The sequence below is a fragment of the Colletes latitarsis genome, chromosome 6 (assembly GCF_051014445.1).
Source record: "Colletes latitarsis isolate SP2378_abdomen chromosome 6, iyColLati1, whole genome shotgun sequence".
Lineage (NCBI taxonomy): Eukaryota > Metazoa > Arthropoda > Insecta > Hymenoptera > Colletidae > Colletes > Colletes latitarsis.
The window spans coordinates 24652633-24673268 of NC_135139.1; the positions used below are offsets into that span (position 1 = coordinate 24652633).

Sequence of the window (20636 nt, forward strand, 5' to 3'; positions counted from 1 at the left end):
CAATTGTAAAGTAATCAATTACTGCTCCAGTCTGGATCGAACGAAATTCCGTTTGGCGCTTACAAGAACGCAGGCGCATCGGCGTTCGTCGGTCGAAGGAATATGGCGGCGTGCATTGGCGGGACTCGTTTAGCGCCAAGAGTGACAAAGAGGACGAAAGAAGGGAGGAAAAGAAACTCTGGTTACCCGAAGATGTCAGCACGTTGACTCGTGTTTCGCGACGACAGCGGTGGCGGCGGCGGTGAACACGATCGGTGGTGGGTTCGCGTTCGTTCCGCGAGCGAGTGCACAGTGTGTACGGTAGAGAACGGAGGTGTGCACGTACGAGTAACAGAGAGCTGTGGTGGTTGCGCGTTTTCGTCTCCCGTGCCGCGGGGGCTGCCCTTCGCGAGAATCCGCGTCACGCATGGCACCGCTCCGTGCCTGAGACGCCTTTTTCCCGGAGACAGAGAGAGCGAGATCGCGCGCGACCGGGGCCCAGCCTCTTCGCGTGCCTCGTCTCGTTTTGCCGTTTTCGAGCGCCGAGGAGACCGAGTCGCGACCGAACCGACAGAATGACCAGCCAAGAGACGCGCGATCAAGGGATCAGCAACGTAGAGACCGAGTACCTCGAGATCAACTCGAAAGAAGCCTGGTCGATCCTCTATCAGGTAAAGAGATCGCCGTCGCCTCGTCCTCTTCTTCCGCTTTTTGCGTCTTTCCTTCCGGTTAACGCGAGATAAGAGGGAACCCTGCCGTTTCTCTCGCGAATGTGTCAGCCCGTTTTACGGGAACGCACGACTACGTCGAATTGTTTTCCGCTGACACGGATCGCCAATCGGCGCGGCGCGATGATGAAATTCCTCGTACTCGCTGCTCTCGGCACTGCTCGTTGAATAGAATTCGTAACCGTGGCCACTTACGTGCGTGCAGGGGAGCTGGAAAAAATTTGCCCCTAGACTGAACTTAAATTCGTCGAACGGAATTTTTCCTCTAGGTTATTTCGCCCCTGATCGCGTAGCCTGGCGATTAATAACGTTGCTGTCACGAAGGCGCATTTCATGGGCGAATAGACGGATCTCTTCGGTATCGTGTACATCGCTCGGAGGCAATCTTAATAGTTCCCCGTAATGCGTTATCGTCGTTCGCGAGGTCTCGTAAATTTTCGACGGTCCCGTCGGCCAAACAGGAACGCGTGTATCGCACGTACATGTCACACGTCTGTTTATCGTGCTCCGATTTATTTATCGTACAAGCCGTACACAGCCGTTCGACTCACGTCGCGAGCCTCGACCAGCAACGTGTTCGATTAATTTATGCCCCGCAAATGAACTTAATTTACTGCACGACGATGCGATTCGATGCAACAACGAGCCGTAATTCAGCAGCCGCGTTTATTCTTTATCTTGTTCTCGCGCTCCGTTTCTTGGATACGATTATTACAATGCACGGATTGTTTTAAATCGCGGGTATATCGTTTCGCTTTCTCGGAAAGCGGTTTTCGCAAGAAAATGTTAAATGCAGCATAGACTGTGCATTGTGATCTTATTGTCAAGGTCGTGTATTGTAGTTCGAAATATATGTACCAGTATGTTTATACAGGATACAATAAACTTTAACACTTATCAAAAGGAGCAAAAAAGTATTAGTAAACATGATTTAGAAGTTAATAGTTTTCAACTTGTAAGAAAGTAAGGTGTTCAAAGCATATCTGTACATATTTTTGCATTGAGCATACTCGATAATGTTATGCTCTAGCTGTCTTACAACATGTGCCTTGTAATTTGTAAACTATAGAGTTCTAGACCAAGGGTTACTAACACCTTTGCTTGTTTTGACAAGTACTATAAACATTTCTGAACCTGTGCTTCTCCTTATATTTAACATACTGTATACACTTAATAACTTACTTCCTGTTAATGGATTGGTGTATGACATTTGATTACCAAATACTAATTAAGCATCTTATACATTTTAAACAATAAAAATTGTTGTAGTTTTTGAAATTTTTTTCCATTGAAAGCAATTTATGCAAAAACGAAATTTTATTTTTGTAGCATATACGTAACGAATGCAGCAATTTTATATATACATGCATTGAATCAAGGAAACCCCAGAACAAAAATTTAAACCGGTATAGAGATGTTGCGCCGTACGACCATAGCAGGATTGTCCTTGAAAGGGGACCATGTGATTACATCAATGCCAACCTCATACGGGTAAATATACGATGTATTTAATTCTAATTCGTGAAAATGCAATGACAAATTGATTTTTATTGTAGGTAGATCGTGCCCACAGACAATACATACTTACTCAAGGACCCTTGGAAAATACCGCTGGCCACTTTTGGTTAATGGTATGGGAGCAAAATTCTAAAGCTGTGTTAATGTTAAATAAAGTAATCGAGAAGAATCAAGTTAAGTGTTATCAGTATTGGCCTCTTGGTGATTCGTTGGATCATACTATGACGTTTGTGGATGTTGGTATAAATGTAGAATATGTCAGCAAAACGGAATCGTCGGATTACACGACTAGAATATTAAAGTATGAAAACAAGATATGAAATGACAGTATAGAAAAACAGCAAGAAAGCAAAAAGAGTAGTTAATGTAATATTTATACCTTGCACAGATTAACTGATTTGGAAACAAAGGAAAGCAGAGAAATACTGCATTTTCACTATACTACTTGGCCAGATTTTGGAGTGCCACAAAGTCCAACAGCTTTTCTGCGTTTTTTGGCAGATGTTAGGCAGTCAGGTGCATTAGACCAAAATGTTGGCCCCCCTGTTGTTCATTGCTCTGCTGGTATTGGAAGGTCTGGAACATTTTGTTTAGTCGACACATGCCTTGTTTTGGTAAGGATTACTCTTTATCAATGAGTAGAAGTAAAAATTTAGGAGAAAGAAATTGCTCCTCATTTGATTACAGATCGAGGAAAGTGGATTGAATTCCGTAAACGTTAGAGACGTGTTGATCGAAATGAGAAGATCCAGAATGGGTTTAATTCAGACACCAGATCAACTAAGATTTTCATATGCTGCTATCATTGAAGGAGCAAAACAATTGCCATCCAACAACGTGGTAACTAATACCAATCCGCAGTGGTACAGTGTTATTGGTCCCTTTAGATGCTTGACATAAATTAAGAAGCAAATCTTTTCCCATTTATGTATGTCGCATATCGTTTGGCAAAGATTTGATTTCTTTCGTATAAAACAAACCCTAATAATGCTGTACTACTGTGGTACACAATGGTTTGTGACTTCCATTAATTTTTATGTAATTTACAGAACGTCGATAATGAGATAGTAACAAATCATTATGACGTGGTAAATAATATTAGTCATTCTTCGATCGAAGAAGAAGACGAACCGCCTCCATTGCCCCCTCCAAGAGGCGAATCTTTAACGCGTAGTATGATGGCGGATTTAACTTCGAACGCAACAACAAAGAATGGTAGGGATAATTAATCACTGATGAACATGAAATTTAAAACTTCCAAGATACAATTTCCTCCCGTATTTAATGCCAGATGAATTAGGTGGACCACCCGATAAACCATTGCCCAGAGAACCATCGGCTCCCACAGAAACGTCCACCAGCCCACCTTCAGCAAACTCTACAAAAATCACAAACAATTTACACGAAAAGAGTTCCGATGGTGTTGCAGTGCCTAATGAAACTACCAGTGACGGCGAAAACTCTTTACAGACAGTTAGTCCTCCGTCCAGTCCAGATACGTAAGTTTCTCAAAAAATTAAGTCACGTTTTGCAACAAAATTCAAGTTACAATCGTCTAAAAACAATCACAAGTATCCCTTTAATTTTGCGTCGGAGTGTACATTTAAATGTCTTTACATTGTTCTCCTTAACGGTATTCGTTTGGTTGTAATAGGAAAAACGAAGTTCGTCAGCGTAACAAAGAAAAGAAGGAACGTTTGGCAGCACAAGTACGAGAGATGAAACGTCGACAAAAGGAGACAGAAGAATGGCAGAAGCTCAAGAGGTCATTATTTAAGCCCCTTTCAATAGGCATAGGCGCCGCAATTGTTGGTGGGGGTATTCTAGCAATCTGTGGCTATTTGTATACGCGTGGTTAGGACAGACTTGTTTCTAGTTGTCAGTGATACTAGGTGATTCGCACATTCAAGAATAGTTACTTTCACCACGAGATATTTAACAGTTCCATTTGCACGTGTCATCGATTACTATCAGGAATGAGTAATTAATCAGGGAGAAGCATTTTGGCATTACATAATTGGAAACAGACCACGGTCGTGGGGAGACGTTTTATCGATAAGTAACTTGGGTTAGCAGAAGGTGCGACCAGTTATCAAAGGAATGTTAAAGAGAAGTAACGTATTCTGAGGAAGTGCATTTGTAAAGGACATTGTTGCATGGTAGAGAAGCTAAAGAAAGATCGAAAAATCGATGATAGAAGGAGAATGAAGGAGAAGGGGGAGATCTTCAATTTGTATTTTTATATTGTGATTTACTCAATGAGTACGTAGAATATTAGAAAGTATACATTCTTTTGAAGATCCTTTCATTAGGTTCCCTTGAAAGTCGCAGTTTTTCAAGCGAGTAGAGTATTTCGTATTTTGTGTTTCCAATTATGATGGTGGAGTAAGAGGTGCATTGAGTCAGATTTCTTTTCTCGTTTGAATTATAAATGTGGAATATGTTAATTTTATGTGTTTCGTAGGAATAATTATATACAATGCGCGAATTAAGAAGAAAACGATGCACGCGTAAGAGTCTAAAAACAGCGATGAGTCAATGCCTTCTTATTCGTACATTGTAACGTCTGTAAGCTCATATACGATACACATTACACGAAGTGGGTGCACGACGTTTCAGTAAGTAAACTCGATTGTTTACCTTCCACTACAGAGGCAGACGCAAGTATTAATTCACCACATTTCTTTTTTTACTTCTTGAACACGTAAATAGATTTAGTTATTTCTATTTAACTAATTCCTTTGCAGTCATTATTTAAATTCTAATAATCTGTTCAAGAGCAACGTAGAAATCAGTTTGATTTCGTCGAGTAATCTTCAAATAAATTAGCTCTATCGTTAGTAATTATCCAGGGTACCAAAATCATTCGCTTAGAGTTTATAAGCACCCGATCACTTCGCTAGAATCTAATGAATATATTCGTGATAGGCGTAGAGAAATGTTAAACGATTCTAACTGTAGTACACACAGTAAATGTTTTTAAATAACTTGCCCCATCGAAGTAGTGTCCATTCTTCTATAGAATGTTCGACAAAGAAGGGAAGTCGTATTAGAATTAGCATAAGTCATGCCTGTGACGTACCATGGCCCGTTCTTTACGCGGGATGCCGTTTATTTAGAATCATCGTCGACTTCGTTTAACACTTGTTCCTGGGGCTATGAGTAAAGAGGTACTTTCGGCTTTCTCTCTTCCTCGAAGGAACGCAGGTCACCAAAATATTCCGTTAAATGGCTACTTGTTGTGCCTTCGATCGTGTACTCGATAATGTTTCACGGAATTTCGTAAAAGCTCACGATCGTTTATACGAGCGATTTTGTATCGAGTAGTTGAAGGAATCTTTTTTTTTTCTACACAAGAACATTCCTGGTATACAGAGGAAGGACGATTAGTATTGAATTTCACTGAAGTAATTAGCGTCGACTCAAGAATGTTTCAACAAATGAGATTGCACGTTGCTCGTCACACGATATGATCGCGCGATTTATGAATATTGCGTTTTAAACTTTGCGACGAAGCAATTGACAAAGTGGGTGCCAAACGAACGAGAAGCCAACAAGAATTTTGTACGCCACGCATAAGTAGACATACGTATTACATTGAATACCTATTCGATTCGAATCGGTTTCTGGCATCAGATTTGGTATTTACGCACGGGTAGTTCGGACATTAGAGCGATATTCGGTTTCGTTCAATTCGATCGAGCACACTTACAAGTAATTCTTGAGAATTAGTTATCGAAACGATTCGTAGGAACTTCCTCGCAAGCTTGAAAATAGATCAAGAGAATTACTGAGAATAATTCAATTGGGGTTGATCAAAAAGTACTTGATCCTATTAAATAGGACTCGATATCTTCTGAATACTTTACGCAAGAACTATCGAAACTAATACCAGGAACTTGGTTCGCTCTGGAGAACACGTTGAAATAACGAAGAACCGTTTCGTCGGTCGCGTTAGTAAATTTTTATTTTATACACTTTTAACCCCCATTTTTAAAGCGTTTTTCTACAGTAACAACGTTAACTCGCGGTCGAGCTTCTTCGCGATGCTCGAGGAAACCTCGCTTTTGCGCCGGATAGTAAACGGGATGGGGACGGGGTTAAAAGAAACGTTTTCTAAAACACGATTTCCACCCAATTCGCTCAATGGGTACGTTCGAATCCATTGAGCATCGCAGAAAGACTGAATACGTCTAATTGCTTCTAGAGGAGACGAAGTTAAGAAAAGGTTTAAGAAAACAAAAAAAAAAAAAGATTAAGAAATACATAACGTGTTAAGCCTGTATTCTTAAGCTGAGCTTTTATGTAAGTCACGATTATCAAACTGAAGTAGAAAGAAGACTTTGTTGGATCGTGTTCCAGGACGAGCAGAACCAGGGGGGTGATGCAGTTCGCGGTCTCGACTTTCTCTGCGTAGGAAAGCACGTACCGCGAACAAATTGTATTTTGTACTTTTGTACGTTGCTGGCTCTAGATTGGAACACGATCTTACAAAAAAAAAAATTAAAAAAACAAAAAAAAATACAAAAAAAAAACGAGATTCTCGGGTACGTTGCATCCGTGTGCGTCCGCGTGTTCGTTCGACGATGCACCGAACATACATACGTTAATTTAAAGATATCATGTTCCATTCGAAGCGATGTTACACATGTTCGAAGTTAATACAGTATTCTGTCGTCGGTACCCGTCTACCTGTGTGCACCATTATCTCGTTACCTGATTTTCTGCCTGGAGAATATTTGTACGTTTAGCGAAGTGCGATCTAGAGACGCATTTTCCAACTTTCGACGTGGTATAATAATCGGTTAACTGTTTGTAGCACGGTGGCTAGAGCGACCATCTAGAAATGTCCATTAAAGCACAGTGAACAGCATCGGTGATCACTTGTTTCAACAGTTTGCACTATCTTGCAGGAGTATCACACTTTCACCGGCGCTCGAATGGACCTTTTTAGGCGGATACCATAATCTAGCTATCGTACTGCAAAGAGTTGATGCTTGCAACACGCGTACGAGCCTTCATTTAGAACGATTCTATCGAACGAAAGAGATGGTAGCGTTCCTAGCGAAACGAACAAATTCAATATTTTTTATATTTTATTTTTTAGAAACACTGGAATCACTGAGCGAGACCCACGAGGCATTTATTGTGGCCCGAGTTCTAAGCAGTCGAAACTGATCGGAGACTTTCGAGCGTGAACTGTGTGCCCCTTTTGGAAAAGATTTCTGTCGTTTGGCCAGCCTGTGAACACAATGATACCGATTTTCTTTTTCGCTTTGATATCACTGAATCGACCATTTCCATTCCACTGTCCGGTGTGAATCTTCACTCGAACATCTAAACCGTTTAGTATCAGTGTGTTCATTGACCTCCTACATAGCTAGTTCGCAACGCTGGCTTCTGAATTGCATTTCGAGATAATTAGCGTCGATTAGAACCGGGACTACGAGTCCAAGATTACTATGTTCGTAAATCCGTGTATTGATCGAGTATCTGTGTTCAAGTTTCGTTCTCAAACGTGTAAATTATTTCGTTGTAATATGTATTAAGGAAATGAATTTTTCTTAATTTATGGAGATGGATTTTCAAAGAATCTTCCCATGCCCAAAACGGTAAATGTGCTTTGTCTGATATACGCCAGACACTGTTTGCAAAGGGTTAATATTCCAATGCACAAACATTTAAAGTTTATCCGTTACATTCGAGCAGTTCCTACTTTTAAGGTTTGTTGATACTACCGAGCTCTAAGACCGACGGATCCATTTGTAATCCCAACTGAATCACCGTTGTTTTCCAAAAGCATATACATTACGCCCAAAAGCTTCCGACAGTCGAAGCTGGTGTTTATCCACGAGTCAATTAGTGAACGGAATACGTTCGAGTTTGGTCCGTTGACTTTCGTTCGACCAGAATCGTTGGTGGTCGAAGGCGTTCTGTGCGTTTACCTTCGAAAATTCTCGAGTTTCTATGTTCGTACGATTACCGAGAAAACGCTCCCCTGTTGCCGTCGATTGCGTGGGAGTTTGAAATGTTCTGAATGCGTGCGTGAGTGCGAGAGAGACAGAGGAACGTATCCCCAAGAGCTAGAATCCACGAGAGACACGGTGCTAATCGAAAGTTCCAAAAAAAAAGAAAAATATAACGCTCTTGGACGCGCGAGAGAGTGAGAACAAAAAAAAAAGAAAGTAAAAAGAAGCGTCGATCGTAAGATTTCGTAAAATCAAAAACAATCGAATTAAAATTGACTTCGATCACCGCGGACAATTTTTATAGAAATCCAACGATCGATCTCGAAAAAAAAAGCGAACGAAGAGGGGGAGGCATTTATATGCATTTTCTGTTTCCTTTTTTTTTTATTTATTTTTTTTTTTCTTTCATTCCCACGATAATCTCTCTGTCGCGTATAATAGTTGTAAACTACAAGGAACCGCAGAAACATAGTTAAGTGCCTACTCGTACGAAAACGAAAGGAAGGGAAAAAGGGAACCACAGTGAAATTACGAACTGGTAGTAGCATTAACGATTTACGATATTATACTACACTATACTATACGCAAAACCCCTTGCCTTTTGGCAGAGCGTAGTCGTCGAGCAAGTGAATCCTTCATTATCCGACAATATATAAAAATAGATAATCGTTCCAGTAAATCTATTAACATCCGGTTGCCGAGCAGATCGGACCGCGAGATTTCCACAGATTCGTACGGCACTTCCTGTCGAGGTAGACACGTTACATTTGCTTCCTGAACACGTTCGAACGCTGAGGATGCCACGCAGCGAAGAACAAAATGGTCGTTGTAATTTAGTACCGGTAGAAAGAATGACTAAAGGTGAGATTACGTATGGCAATAATTAAATGTGACGTGTTTTACAGAGTTCACGAGAAGTTAAGTTCCGTAGATCCCGTCGAGGAGAAATGGTTCCTGTTCCTCAGCATCGAACGTGTCGGGAAGAGATTCGATCGCTAAGCGTGGAGAAGTTACTCGAGATACGACGATTTATCTCGACAGGAAGAAACGGATGTTGGAAATACAGGATATTTCGAAACTATAGGACTGCTTGATAGAAGAAGCATAAATATAGAAATAATAAGCCAATAACTCTGATAAGAAAAGTTTTCAAAGATATGGAAGAAGTTCCTTGGTCTAATCATGAAGATAAAATATATCTAATGATCGTAGAAAATGTTCAGTTTGCACAGAGCGTCGTTTAACCAGTCGAACTTTGTGCCTGTAGTTTTAAAACGCTCTGTATATCTCGAAACGAGTTTTGCACCAGTCGTTAAAGCAACGTGCACGATTGAGATTGGGCAAAGGAGTCTCCTCGCGATTCGATCGACGGTTCTCGGCAACCGGAACACCTAAAGCTAAGAATCGAGTTGCGCTCGTTACTGGTGAAAGAGAAACAAACAGAGAATCGAGGAAGATCGAGGGTAGAACGATCTGGTTTTCCTCGCAGAGTAATAAAACTGGCAAATGGTAGGAAGTTACTTCTCCCTGAAGCCTAATTGCATCCTGCGACTCGACGTTACAGTTAACTATATTTACAAAATGTACCGTTGTAGAAGTATATCGAGTGGTATTTTAAATGTAAAAGTTACACGAGAGAAGTGGAAACCGAACAGGTATAGAAGGTAGAAAGGATTTAGACGAGGGGGCGAAAGAAGTGAAATGAGAGAGCGTGTCACGGTCTGAAAAGAATTTTGTGAAAAAGAAAAACATTTCCTGCGCCAAAACTTCCCCACGGGTCGAGGGCGAACGAGAAAAAGCCACGAACTGAACGTCACTTCGCTTCTTTACACGCGCCCGCGAACACACAGAATAGAGAGCCAAAACGAATAACTGGATTGCATGACGTTTGAAGGCTTGCACGCAATAAAATGTTATTTACATTGAAGAAAGAAAACAAGATGGAGAAAAGAAACGAAAATAACGAACCGAGCGACTAAAACGTCACGATGCTCTCGCAGGCGCATTATTCTTTTTCTCTCTTTTTCTTTTCTTCTTTCGATCCCATGTAGAGAGACTCGTAGACGAGAATTCCCCGTTGCGTATTAGATCGATCAATACAGGAAAGGATTTTTTCGTACTTTCCGAACTTTTTTTATTCCACTCCCCCGCCTCATTACTAACGCGACCAAGCGACGAGCTTCGGGACTACGGATTCGTTCGATCGGTTGTACTTTGAAGCTTCCAGGAGCCGGAAAATTCGAAACACAATTTTAAAACATTTTTCAAACCAGACTTTCGCAAGATACGTTAGACACTGTTAGATTAAATACTCGTTATGCGTAGCACGTAAGCAAGATAAGATACTGTTCTGTTGGAAATGAATCGATAACCGATTATAAATTTCTTTCGTTGCATTTTCCAATCGTTTTTTAATAGACCAGAATCTTACTTCGATTTAGTACGAAGAATGCTTTAAATGGTTTGAATCTCTTCCAAGGTATCGCGAAGATTGTTAACCCCTTGGACGCTATTGTATAGCAAGGGGGTTGATATACTTCGCAGAACTAAAGATGTTCGATTAAATTTTCCCGCTCCTCGATTTCGTTGTATTTTGTTCATTTGTTAATTTCCAAACGAATCTAACTCTGAATCTCGTCGATCGCCCCCCCCCCCCCCACACACCTCTCTACACCCCAAGTTTTCACCTAACAATCCCACCGGGAAGATCGGTATGAGTACGATCTAGGACCTTATTCGCGTTACTAACATTTCTAATTCGAACAACGCGTTTCTAACGTTCGCGTACTAAACTAACGCCTGTCTTGCGCTTGTTAATTCTCGTACTTGTCTTCCCTTCAGCCTCGAAAGACCCTCATCTGGTGATTTCTTTCAGATCTAAAAGCGAAACTACCGAAACCAGCGAATCCGTGCACGAGGAGGCCGAACCTGCGATCTAAAAAAAAAAAAAAATAAAACAAAATAAAAAAAAATTTAAGAAACCCGCGGCGAGATCGCGTTTAAAAGTGCCCTCGAATAACATAGTCCGTTCGTTACTTTCGAGTCGTTTTTACAACCAACTAAAGAAGCGGAATGCTATTTATTCAGACACAATGAATGCTTAACTGAGGAAATAAATCGATTTGTTTGGTACACTGAAGCTACGCTTGATTCGACGGTCACGATCCCTCCGACACGGCGACGGAGGACGTGATTATTTATGCAAATTAATCCTTTCCCCCCTAATCTTGGAAACGCTTCATCCCCTTTATCCACGACGAACGAGAGAAGATTACGCTCGAGTCATGGAAACTCGAAGTCCTGTAAAACCGTTCCTATTGGATCGTTGTGGAATCTTTAACCGGTAGGATGAGGGTTTCGTACAGTAAATCCTCGAAGTCGAATAATCTGTGACTACCCTCTAAACAAATTTCATAAAAAAGCATTTTTAGTATAGCAAAAAAAATTACATTAAAAATAGACGTTTCGGAATATAATTCTAATTTAACGAATATTTTGTTAATGTTTCCTTGCTTTCGTATAGCAAAAATTAGCGCTACGTTGAAATAAATAATTACTGACAATACACAGGTTGGGAACTAATATTTCATCAAGTATTGTAGGGAGAAGGAAAGTTGAAAATAAAATTAATCAGTTTTTAAGCTTGTAAGAATGAAGAAATAAATGGAAGAGTGATTGTGGAAGGCAAGTGTGATTATGGCAGAGAGAGCTGACGAAGATTGGATCACGTCTCTACTTACAAATCGAAACATGGCCGTCCATCTACCTGAAGAAAGAGACTTCCGGCGATAACGTACGATGGAATATATTTTATGAGGTATATTACTATTTGTTTCTGGTATCTGGTTTCATTTTAAATAACCAAAATGAAATCAACAGCAAATTATAAATTGATAATTCAAGAAAAGTCCATGATTAGTTCCCCAGTTACAAAATGAGTACTGTTCCAAAAATTTCTTATTCTAGGAGTTATAAATGTTTAAGTAAAACAATGTTTCTACGTACAGTTTAGGAATTGTGAGTGGTTGGCAAAGTGTTAAGAAGTTCTGGTCTAAGGGATAAGTCGCTGTGTTTCCCAGTCAGGTGTCCAACTTGCTCGTGACTGACGACGTGTGACTTTGGCGCGTAAACAATCGTACAACCTTCGAGAGAAATATCGTTCAAGCGCGCAGTCGTGGACGTCCATGTTGCGTAATTCCTTCGAAATCGTATGCATCATCTTCCGCGTAAACACAAAAATGATTCATGACGGTGAAACGGTCCCTGTTAATTGCACATCGAAAGTCTTCGCTACACTAAATGACGCACAGTGGCCAACGTCAGAACCCAGACGGTCAAAATCATGCTTTTCAAAGACACCTTTAACATACAAGAAATGCAAATACAAGGAATAAATGAATAAAAACTGTTATTCTCTAATATATCAATATAAAATCAGAGAATGCGTGTGTACGTGCATAATATTTGAATTCTTTTGTATTTAAGGTCATTTGGAGGTCATGTTCTCATTCTGCGCACGAATGCTTGTTAAATGGTAGATAAAACATCTACAAGGACTGCGGATGAGAAGATTGCAAACCTTGTAAACTTGCAGAAAAAGGACGCATAAACAGTCTAAGGTCGTTACCTTGGAGCAGCTTGTACACATAATCCGTTGATTAGTATTTAATATAATTGAATATTCCTCTGGGTTTTTGAGTGCATTATATTATATAAAAAGTTTCGTACCCTCCTCCCTATCTTCGATCGCGTGGATGCAAAGAATATAAATCACTCGATGATCCATTGATGTAGGTAACTGAAATACATAACACTAGTTTAAACGGTTACGAAACTGAGAACATTTTAGTCAAGAAAGTAATTGTATACCTTTCCATATGTTTTGCATGTTTTGACGTATTGTATCCGCATAAATATCCACGATGGAGGGAAGTGAAGTAAAATAGCTACCACTGGTATAAATCTACGAAACCGAGAACCGTTTGATCCTACATCTTTACGTTTATTTTGATTGAAAAAGTTTCTAAGGATCGACGCGCGCCGTTTGTAATTTTTCAAAATTCAATATTTTTATTTCGTCTAGGTCACTTTACAGCCTCCGCGTACTGCGCAGTTGATTAGCAAAACCGATACACAACTTCGTGGACCCCTGTCGCCCCTTTTCGCGGTACCATCCTCCGCTCGAAGAAAACAAGAAGCTATATCCCGGTGCAACAACGAGGATGCACGTAGCCAAGAACGCATCGATCTTTCTAGTTTACCAGGTCGTTTATCACCTGCCGCGATACGTCACTGTACGATTAGCGTGCTCCCGTTTGACGTCATTGTTTCGTATAAATGCAGCAAGGATGCTTTCGTGGGGCATAAACCCGCCGCAGAGCAATCACAGCGCATCCGACACATTTCGTCAAGCCGCACGAGCACTTTCACAGTCTCTTTTCTCGTTTTTTAAGATACACTTCGCTGTTCTCAACGAAACAATCGATCGGTACATCGGTTAAGATCTCAGTGATCAAGACAGTAAGATCATTCCTTGGAACACACAGAAAGAAAGCTCCAACCGAAACACCAAGATGGTAAGTTTCAACATTTTCGGCCCAGTTTTAAAGTCATTGTCAGTCCTCGGTCCCTTGCGCTGCTGAAAATAATTAGACAAGTTGTTCGAATTTATTTCTGTCAAGCAGATTTCATTTTCTGAATTTTTTTCAAAACTTACAAATACGAAGGCATCTATACTCGAAGATTAATAGCTCCCAAGAGAATCCTCCTCCGTGAACCGTTGCTAAAATTAAAAGAGATAAATTAGAATAGAATAAGCTTACCAAGTAATTGTTATATTTTATTCCAGACTACCTGCGTGATCATCGTCCTCCTGACGTTGGTGGGTTGTTCCGTCGCGTTTCCGGTTAGGCCCGAAGACGAGTTGGGCCCCGTTGTCGGGGTTTTGGTCCAACCGACCGGACTCGATGGCAAACCGCGAGAGAAATCATCCCCGATGGCGTACGCGATTCTGCTGAGCGACTCGAGAATGCCGGAAGCCGCAGCCAGCGCCGCGGTGGTCGAGAAACGCGAAGCGAACGAAGAAGATGGGCCCCAGGATCTGGAAACCGCGGCTGGCACTTATGCTCTTCGACCACTGTTCGTCTACAGGCAACAGTTGGCGTACAGGGAACGCGTACGACAGGCTCGCCGCGGAAACCGATTCTGAGTCATCGATGACGTTTGCTGTCGTTGACAAAACCTCGCTAGAATGGTCAATGATTTCGGAAAACCAAAGAAACTTACACGACGTTAGGAGGATTCGTGCCCCTTCCACGAAGAGGGGTCAGAATCTTCCTTAGGAACCATAAGAATCCTCGCAGAAGAGAAAAAGATATTTAGGAGAGATGCAAACACTTTCGGAATTCTGTACCTTCTGCGAGGATCGAAGAAGTTCAACTCTTATAAAGGATCTATCTGGGAGGCTGAAGTTCAAGGATAATTCGAACCGGTGGATCATTCTTGAAACACTGACAAAGGATTAAGAGTCTAGAGAGCAAGATTCTCGACTGAGATTGAAGACAACTACGTAATCCAACTACAAACAAACTTGGAGAGGATCCACGAGAGTCTAGAATTCTTGAATAGGGTAAAAAATGAGTTCATATAACGAGTGAAATACCCTTCAACTTCTCTTCCTCCCAAACCGGACGACGAATATCTGTATTTCTGAATTCATAAGGGTCGCAAGCAGACTCGATACGTTTCAAAATGTATGACAATAATCTCCAGTTGTGTTCTACGTCGAGGATTCGTTCGAAGACGGAAGTAAACGTGTCTTCGGTGAGGCTGTGCCCACTTAGTGTCTCGTTAGTGGACGAGTATAAATATCGAAGTTGTTAATTCGGCGAACAAGCGGCGCACGTCACCAACAGCAATCGTTTCTTCTCCGACTGTGCCACGAACCTCGACCCTACAACGGGGCACGAAGTCTTCGTGCTACCGTTTGTTTTCTATTACGCAAATTTTGTATCGTTAGAACGTTGTATGAAAGGACGAAAGCGTGAGTGATTAGAACCGTAGCGTAAGCCAAGTAAATTAAGCGCGTAGTTTTTAAGGACGAAGAGCTACCCACCAAAGCAAACTTCGCAATAACTATTTAAGTTTGTGATACATTTTTTTTTTTTTAGCCAACGTAAACTCGAATAAATTTCTTATGATAATGTAAAAATGCGAACAAATTCTCTTTCTCCTTTACGAATTTATTGGCGAACAATATCGGCGTTATTCACAGACACCCAAACATCCCTCGTTCCATCGAGCGTTCACTTTCCTGGGAAAACCGGGACTTTTATGAAATTACGCCTGGGCTGGCTCTCGGAACTGGACCAGGTCCTTCTCGTGGCGACTGGCTGACGGTACCAAGAATACAACATTCTATCTTGCCTCTGATCATCGTCTTCGGAAACGTCCTCGGATCCTTCGTTTCCCTCGTCTTGTAGTTCCTCGTCCTCGAACAATCTCGAATTCTCTTCTTCGGCGTTCGACGAATCACTTTCAGACGGTGAATCCTCTGTAATCGGTCCCAATGTATAGTCTTTTACCTCTCTTTTGATTCGACTATCGTTGATAATGTCTTTGGATGAGGATCCATGTTCAGAACTAATTCGAACTTTCGATCCAGTTTCAACGGTAACTTCCTCGACAGTTTTGGTTGCATAAGAGGCAACCTTCGAATTTAGGTCAGACGTTTCTGTTGCAATCGAAGGCTGCAATGGCGTCGAAGGTGTCCTTGCATCCGAAACGCTGCATTCGAAACGCTGCGTCGTCGCCAACAGGAGGATCGAGCTAAGCATAAGAACGCGGCGTCTCATTTGGTTCGCTTGCTATACTGTTTGAGGAAAGTGCGCGATCGTGGATTTTCTGTGACGAGACGCGTGGTATTCGGGTGTATGTCGAGGACTAAGTAACCAGGAAGCGACGTTGGCTCTTTTATAGCTGGTAGCTGCTAAGTCGATCGCTAAACATTACTGTATTGTCAGCGACATACTAAGTGCGGCAATAGTTTCGGAAGATCACCAGCGATACAGAATTCCGAGTCAGCTATGGGATCTAAGTAGCTCTGGTTGCGAGAAATAAGCGTTTAAATAAGTTTTTGCGTTCGATGGTTGGCCTAGCGATAGTTAAATCAATAATAATACTTTTCTAGAAAATGATAATCCGTTTGCATAGTTACTCGGTTATACGATTCTACTCTCTGCTTAAAAAAATTACCTAACAATTTTACTTTGAACTAATTAGCTACAAGATGTTGTTCGCGATCTTGCACCGTTGCAAATCGTAAATAACAATTTGGAATAGATTCGTTTGGTACACATTGAACGAATTAATTAATTTTTAATGAAATATATAAATTTGCGTTGGGCAAAGAATATTTTACAGGCGTATTTAGCGGTTGCTATCGAGAAAGAGCAAACAGGAGATCGAAGTCTAGGCAACAGGTTCAAGGTGTACCTGGCCAAAGTGATGTACCGCAAGGTTGTTACTCACGTCTGTTAGCAGGACAACGATAATTCTTTCAGTACCTGGTATAAAACCAGCGCGAACCGTTATCGGTGTTCAGATACGAAAAGACGACGGTGAAGTTTTGGTCGAAACGGAGATTACAGACGATTTACGACGGAGGTGTCTTCGAGGAGCTCGCTTGGGTCGCTGAAGCTGGAACCATGAAGCACAAAATGGTAGTAAGGGTATAAATATTAACGTACATTAGAATTTACCTTAGAGTTTAATGTTTGTTTTTGATATTGCTCGCTGCGTAAAAGGAACTCAGACGGCAGGATTAAATATGGCGCTTGCTTTTAGATTGGCAAGTTCCACCTTGCAATTTGCTGGATCGTAATACTCCAGAGGAACGTTTCAACGGCGAAACCTCTGGATCCTGAAGACCTGGAGGGCCTGTTGCCGCCAACGCCTCGCGACAAGAACGAAACTATAGCCGCTGTCGTCCAGGATCCCGTCGTTCAGGACGCCGTTCACCAAACAGCCAGCAACTCGTCGTTAAACGGACTCGTCGTGAAGAAGAAAGTTTATATATTACCGGCTACCGATCCCAACAAGGTTCGTACGATGGAACCACCATTATTGAAACTTGAATCATTCCAAATTGAAAAGGTCTCGCCAAATAAAAGATGGGGATTGTTTTCTTCTACTTTGTATCTGGAAATAAGCAGTGGCATGCGAGTACCAATTTAGAAGTCAATCCGATCCAAGGGGAGAAGCGTTAAAACAATCTCGCAGACTGTAAAAATAGAAATCGACGCGTCGTTCGCTCGGTTATGCTCAATAACAATCGAATGGCCGTCACTTTATTGTTTCGTGACGTTCGAAAGTAGTTATCGCGCTCGCAGTCCACGCAACGCTTCCTTCAAAACATAAATCTTTTCCTTTTCACTTCTCGCGTACCACCGCGCGTCTTGGATATTTTCAGAGTGGGTAATTCGATTTTCAAGGGAACCTTGACCCCCTCCACGTTTCGAAAATCAAATTACCCACTCCGAAAATATAATTGTTAAAATATTCGACCTTTCAACCTTTTACTAGCCAGCCTTCTTAACAGGAGAATAATAAAATTCTTTTATCGTTAATCTCGTTTCGCGAGATTCCATCGAACGTTTGCCAGAGCCGACAATTCGGGTTAAGGTCGCCATTTGGCTTCTTGGCCTGAAAGTACCATTTTCTTAACGTTCGATTCCCGGGTTTAAGGTACTTTCCACGCGCGAGCATCTTCTGGTCGTCCCTACCGAGAACTTGGAGGACGTACGAAGAAACATCACGGAAGCCAAGCAAGCGGAGGAGGCAGTGTCCATCGAGCTCACCTCGCCTGAAAACCAGTCATTGTTCGAACGCGACGCGAATGGATATACGCCCGAGGTACAGGATAATAATTCAGCGTATACATTCCATCGTTAGATCTTTATCATCTGTAGGCCACGATAAACCACGTCGACTTTATTGCGCAAGAAAATGCACGTCGATTAGTTGCGTTACACCAACGAGATTCCGTGTTCCTGCTTCCATTCCTTTCTGTACGCTTATTTAATTAATTACACGGGTTTCCAGAACGTAGCCGCTCCCGATTACGAAAACGGACCGACCCAGACCACGAATCAGCTGCCATACGACGAGACGTTGAAATCAAAAACCGAATTCCTGAAAGACAAGCTAAGCAACGTCGCGTCGCCGCCGGAAGACGACTCGAAGAAGGTGGCCGTGCCGATCGTGGCGGTCATCGATCCGTCGAACACGGAAAAAGGAAAGGTGAACAGCCCCATAGTGGCCATTTTACCGAATCAGCTGAACGCGGGCGCTCTGACGGACCAGGTCCAGTTCCTGAAAGACAACGGCGACCAGATTCAGAACAAAGCTCAGAGCTACATCGATCGTACGTCGCTCACCGTCGATCCCGTTTCCTGGCAGCCGTCGACACACCCGTCGGAGGTAAATCCTACGGACAATCGCCTCTAAATGGTCGTCGCTCCGAATGTACAAAGATAGTCCTTCTAATAAAGTAAACGTTCCGAAGCATTCCGCTTGTTTTCTTCCACGTTCCTCCTTAATGGCGAACAATGCGAGCGATGCACCTGGAAAAACGATTTATCCGTATTGAGAAACAGTTTGTACGTATTGCTGGTGCAAGAAAAGATTCGAACGATGAAAAATATACTGTTTTCAGGTCGCGTCGTCGACTCAGGGAATGCTCCTGGCACCTGACGTGGCGTCACCATGGGAAATGGTCGCTCCGATGTTCGAGGACGACGGGGCGAAATACCCGAGGCAAACCGGCGACATGGACGTCGCCGAGGACATCATCTTCAGACCGTTGTTCAGGTACCGACAGGAGACGCAGGAACGCTCCAGATACAGCGACGACACCGGCAACCGAAGATACGGATATCCTGGTTACGGCTACTACTCGAGACGCGGTTATCCGTACGGATCGCGATACGACGATTACTGAACGCGACAGGATGCTGACCGAGATCGTTCGCCATTTACTTTCGAGCCAGAAATTACGTTTCTAGTCCTGCCAGGGCAGACATATCCCCCATAAATAAAAAGAACGTATTCGTTGATCGCACTGTTTCTTTTTGTTCGACCTGTGTAAATACATTTTGTAAATCTAGACGGTTAAGGATCTGCGGTATACCAATTGTTTGCAATTTATATTGTACTCGAGCGTTGCACCAATCGACGAGGTGTTAACTAAACCTTGGAAATAAATAAAGATGAAGACTAACACTTGGACTGACTAGTACTCTAGAATGTTTATATTTCGTCTATAGAAAATAGCGCAAATAATTATACCATTAAGAACGAAAATAAAATTTGTATTCCTTGGTCGTAAATATAGCTCGTCTGTTTTTCGTTTCTTTTTTTAGTTTAAACGCGCGTTAACGCCAGGCATTCGACCTTATTACCGCACGGAAATGCAGTTACGCGTGCCAGTTTCCACAGATCTGCAACGAGAGCAGCGTGCGTCGGTTTTTTTTGCCAGTTAAATGGAAAGATTGATGTGCTTAGGAGAAACCTCGGTATGCGACGAATAGAAATTGTGACATAGAACGATGAAATATTTCTCTGGCCGTCGTTCGCGGAAACGCAGGAAACCGTAAGGATTTTCGTAACTGCAACGGTCCCGACCTAGACCCACATAATCCACGTTCAATCTAATCGAACGACGATCAAAGTTATACGCCCGGAAAGATTAACGATGTTTGCGCTCGTTAAAAGTGTTCGACGAACGAACGCAAACCAGTTTTTCTACGAATGTATTCCGACGGGCATCGCTAGACCTCAATTAACGCGACGTCGTTAATGCCAGCGGGCGGAATCGGTTAGTCATTCGCTTTTAAATCTATTCATTCATCGTTATCGACAGTGTAATTTGAATAACATTATTTTAAAACGATCGCGCGAATAATAAATCGCCTCGGTAGCAGCTCTCGAATTAATCCTACGCTAATTTATTTGACAGTACCAATTTATTTACTGTTATTCACTTCCAATTCTGACTTTGCTTTTTCTTTGACCGAACAAACGTCGTACGGAGTTCCGACACTTTCGTTGAATCTGCGCGTAACAGATTTCTTTGCACGCGAGTCGTTCGAGGATAAACGTGCGCAAACACAGCTAGCCCGATTTCCTTTTACGGATTGTTTATGTTTTTGCACGGAATACTTCGTAAATTAATCGAGTCGTTTTAATGTTTAGTTTTACAAGCGATTTCGAGATTCTTTTACTTAAAATTCGCATGCCAACGGTTCTTCGTACGATTACACTATGTTTGTTTTGCATATTCATGCCCCAAATGGTAGCACATCGTAAAGGATTTCCCTTGCATTTTTCTCAAGTTAGTCACAATGTGTCCGCAGGTGTTAAACGACCACTCACTGTGATTATG

The 20636-nt window shown here is 42.0% G+C and overlaps 3 protein-coding genes and 2 long non-coding RNA genes across 13 annotated transcripts; 3 read left to right on the plus strand and 2 right to left on the minus strand.

The window, feature by feature from the left end:
• The first annotated feature begins 153 nt into the window (after nucleotides 1-153).
• On the plus strand, nucleotides 154-11333 carry LOC143343002 (tyrosine-protein phosphatase non-receptor type 2-like). 5 transcript variants are annotated; one of them, XM_076767441.1, is made up of 9 exons: nucleotides 158-650; nucleotides 2037-2198; nucleotides 2264-2526; nucleotides 2614-2839; nucleotides 2913-3065; nucleotides 3275-3440; nucleotides 3517-3724; nucleotides 3880-3990; nucleotides 7333-10313. In XM_076767441.1, exons 1-9 carry the CDS (start codon nucleotides 555-557, stop codon nucleotides 7421-7423), a joined length of 1476 nt encoding a protein of 491 aa, XP_076623556.1. In that variant the 5' UTR covers nucleotides 158-554; the 3' UTR covers nucleotides 7424-10313. The 5 variants fall into 5 exon arrangements, with proteins under 5 accessions (XP_076623558.1, XP_076623556.1, XP_076623560.1 ...); XM_076767445.1 differs by lacking the exon at nucleotides 7333-10313 and adding an exon at nucleotides 11070-11333 and having other exon boundaries at nucleotides 161-650; XM_076767443.1 differs by lacking the exon at nucleotides 7333-10313 and having other exon boundaries at nucleotides 154-650; nucleotides 3526-3724; nucleotides 3880-5667.
• LOC143343006 (uncharacterized) lies at nucleotides 11325-17250 on the minus strand. 5 transcript variants are annotated; one of them, XR_013079894.1, is made up of 7 exons: nucleotides 16954-17250; nucleotides 14048-16891; nucleotides 13911-13976; nucleotides 13064-13829; nucleotides 12822-12992; nucleotides 12200-12553; nucleotides 11325-11594 (listed from the first exon to the last, which is right to left on the minus strand). It is a non-coding gene; the product is annotated as an uncharacterized LOC143343006 (long non-coding RNA). The 5 variants fall into 5 exon arrangements; XR_013079893.1 differs by having other exon boundaries at nucleotides 12923-12992; nucleotides 13064-13832; nucleotides 16954-17249; XR_013079890.1 differs by having other exon boundaries at nucleotides 13064-13832; nucleotides 16954-17249.
• Nucleotides 13670-14402, plus strand: LOC143343005 (uncharacterized). The gene is made up of 2 exons (XM_076767448.1): nucleotides 13670-13770; nucleotides 14043-14402. The coding sequence occupies exons 1-2, from the start codon at nucleotides 13768-13770 to the stop codon at nucleotides 14400-14402; spliced, it is 363 nt and encodes a 120-aa protein (XP_076623563.1). The 5' UTR covers nucleotides 13670-13767.
• On the plus strand, nucleotides 16763-19193 carry LOC143343003 (uncharacterized). Its single transcript, XM_076767446.1, has 5 exons — nucleotides 16763-16914; nucleotides 17039-17293; nucleotides 17939-18106; nucleotides 18296-18673; nucleotides 18909-19193. The coding sequence occupies exons 1-5, from the start codon at nucleotides 16900-16902 to the stop codon at nucleotides 19191-19193; spliced, it is 1101 nt and encodes a 366-aa protein (XP_076623561.1). The 5' UTR covers nucleotides 16763-16899.
• Nucleotides 18443-19143, minus strand: LOC143343007 (uncharacterized). The gene is made up of 3 exons (XR_013079895.1): nucleotides 18900-19143; nucleotides 18631-18816; nucleotides 18443-18565 (listed from the first exon to the last, which is right to left on the minus strand). It is a non-coding gene; the product is annotated as an uncharacterized LOC143343007 (long non-coding RNA).
• Nucleotides 19194-20636: the final 1443 nt, after the last annotated feature.

What these genes read in the sequence shown, in the direction of transcription:
- LOC143343003 (XM_076767446.1), top strand. An exon ending in CGAATGGATATACGCCCGAG is followed by an intron (nt 18,107 to 18,295) that starts GTACAGGATAAT and finishes ACGGGTTTCCAG; the next exon opens with AACGTAGCCGCTCCCGATTA. An exon ending in CGTCGACACACCCGTCGGAG is followed by an intron (nt 18,674 to 18,908) that starts GTAAATCCTACG and finishes TACTGTTTTCAG; the next exon opens with GTCGCGTCGTCGACTCAGGG.
- LOC143343002 (XM_076767440.1), top strand. Translation starts at nt 555, where the DNA reads ATGACCAGCCAAGAGACGCGCGATCAAGGGATCAGCAACGTAGAGACC. An exon ending in AATTGCCATCCAACAACGTG is followed by an intron (nt 3,066 to 3,274) that starts GTAACTAATACC and finishes TGTAATTTACAG; the next exon opens with AACGTCGATAATGAGATAGT. An exon ending in GAACGCAACAACAAAGAATG is followed by an intron (nt 3,441 to 3,516) that starts GTAGGGATAATT and finishes ATTTAATGCCAG; the next exon opens with ATGAATTAGGTGGACCACCC.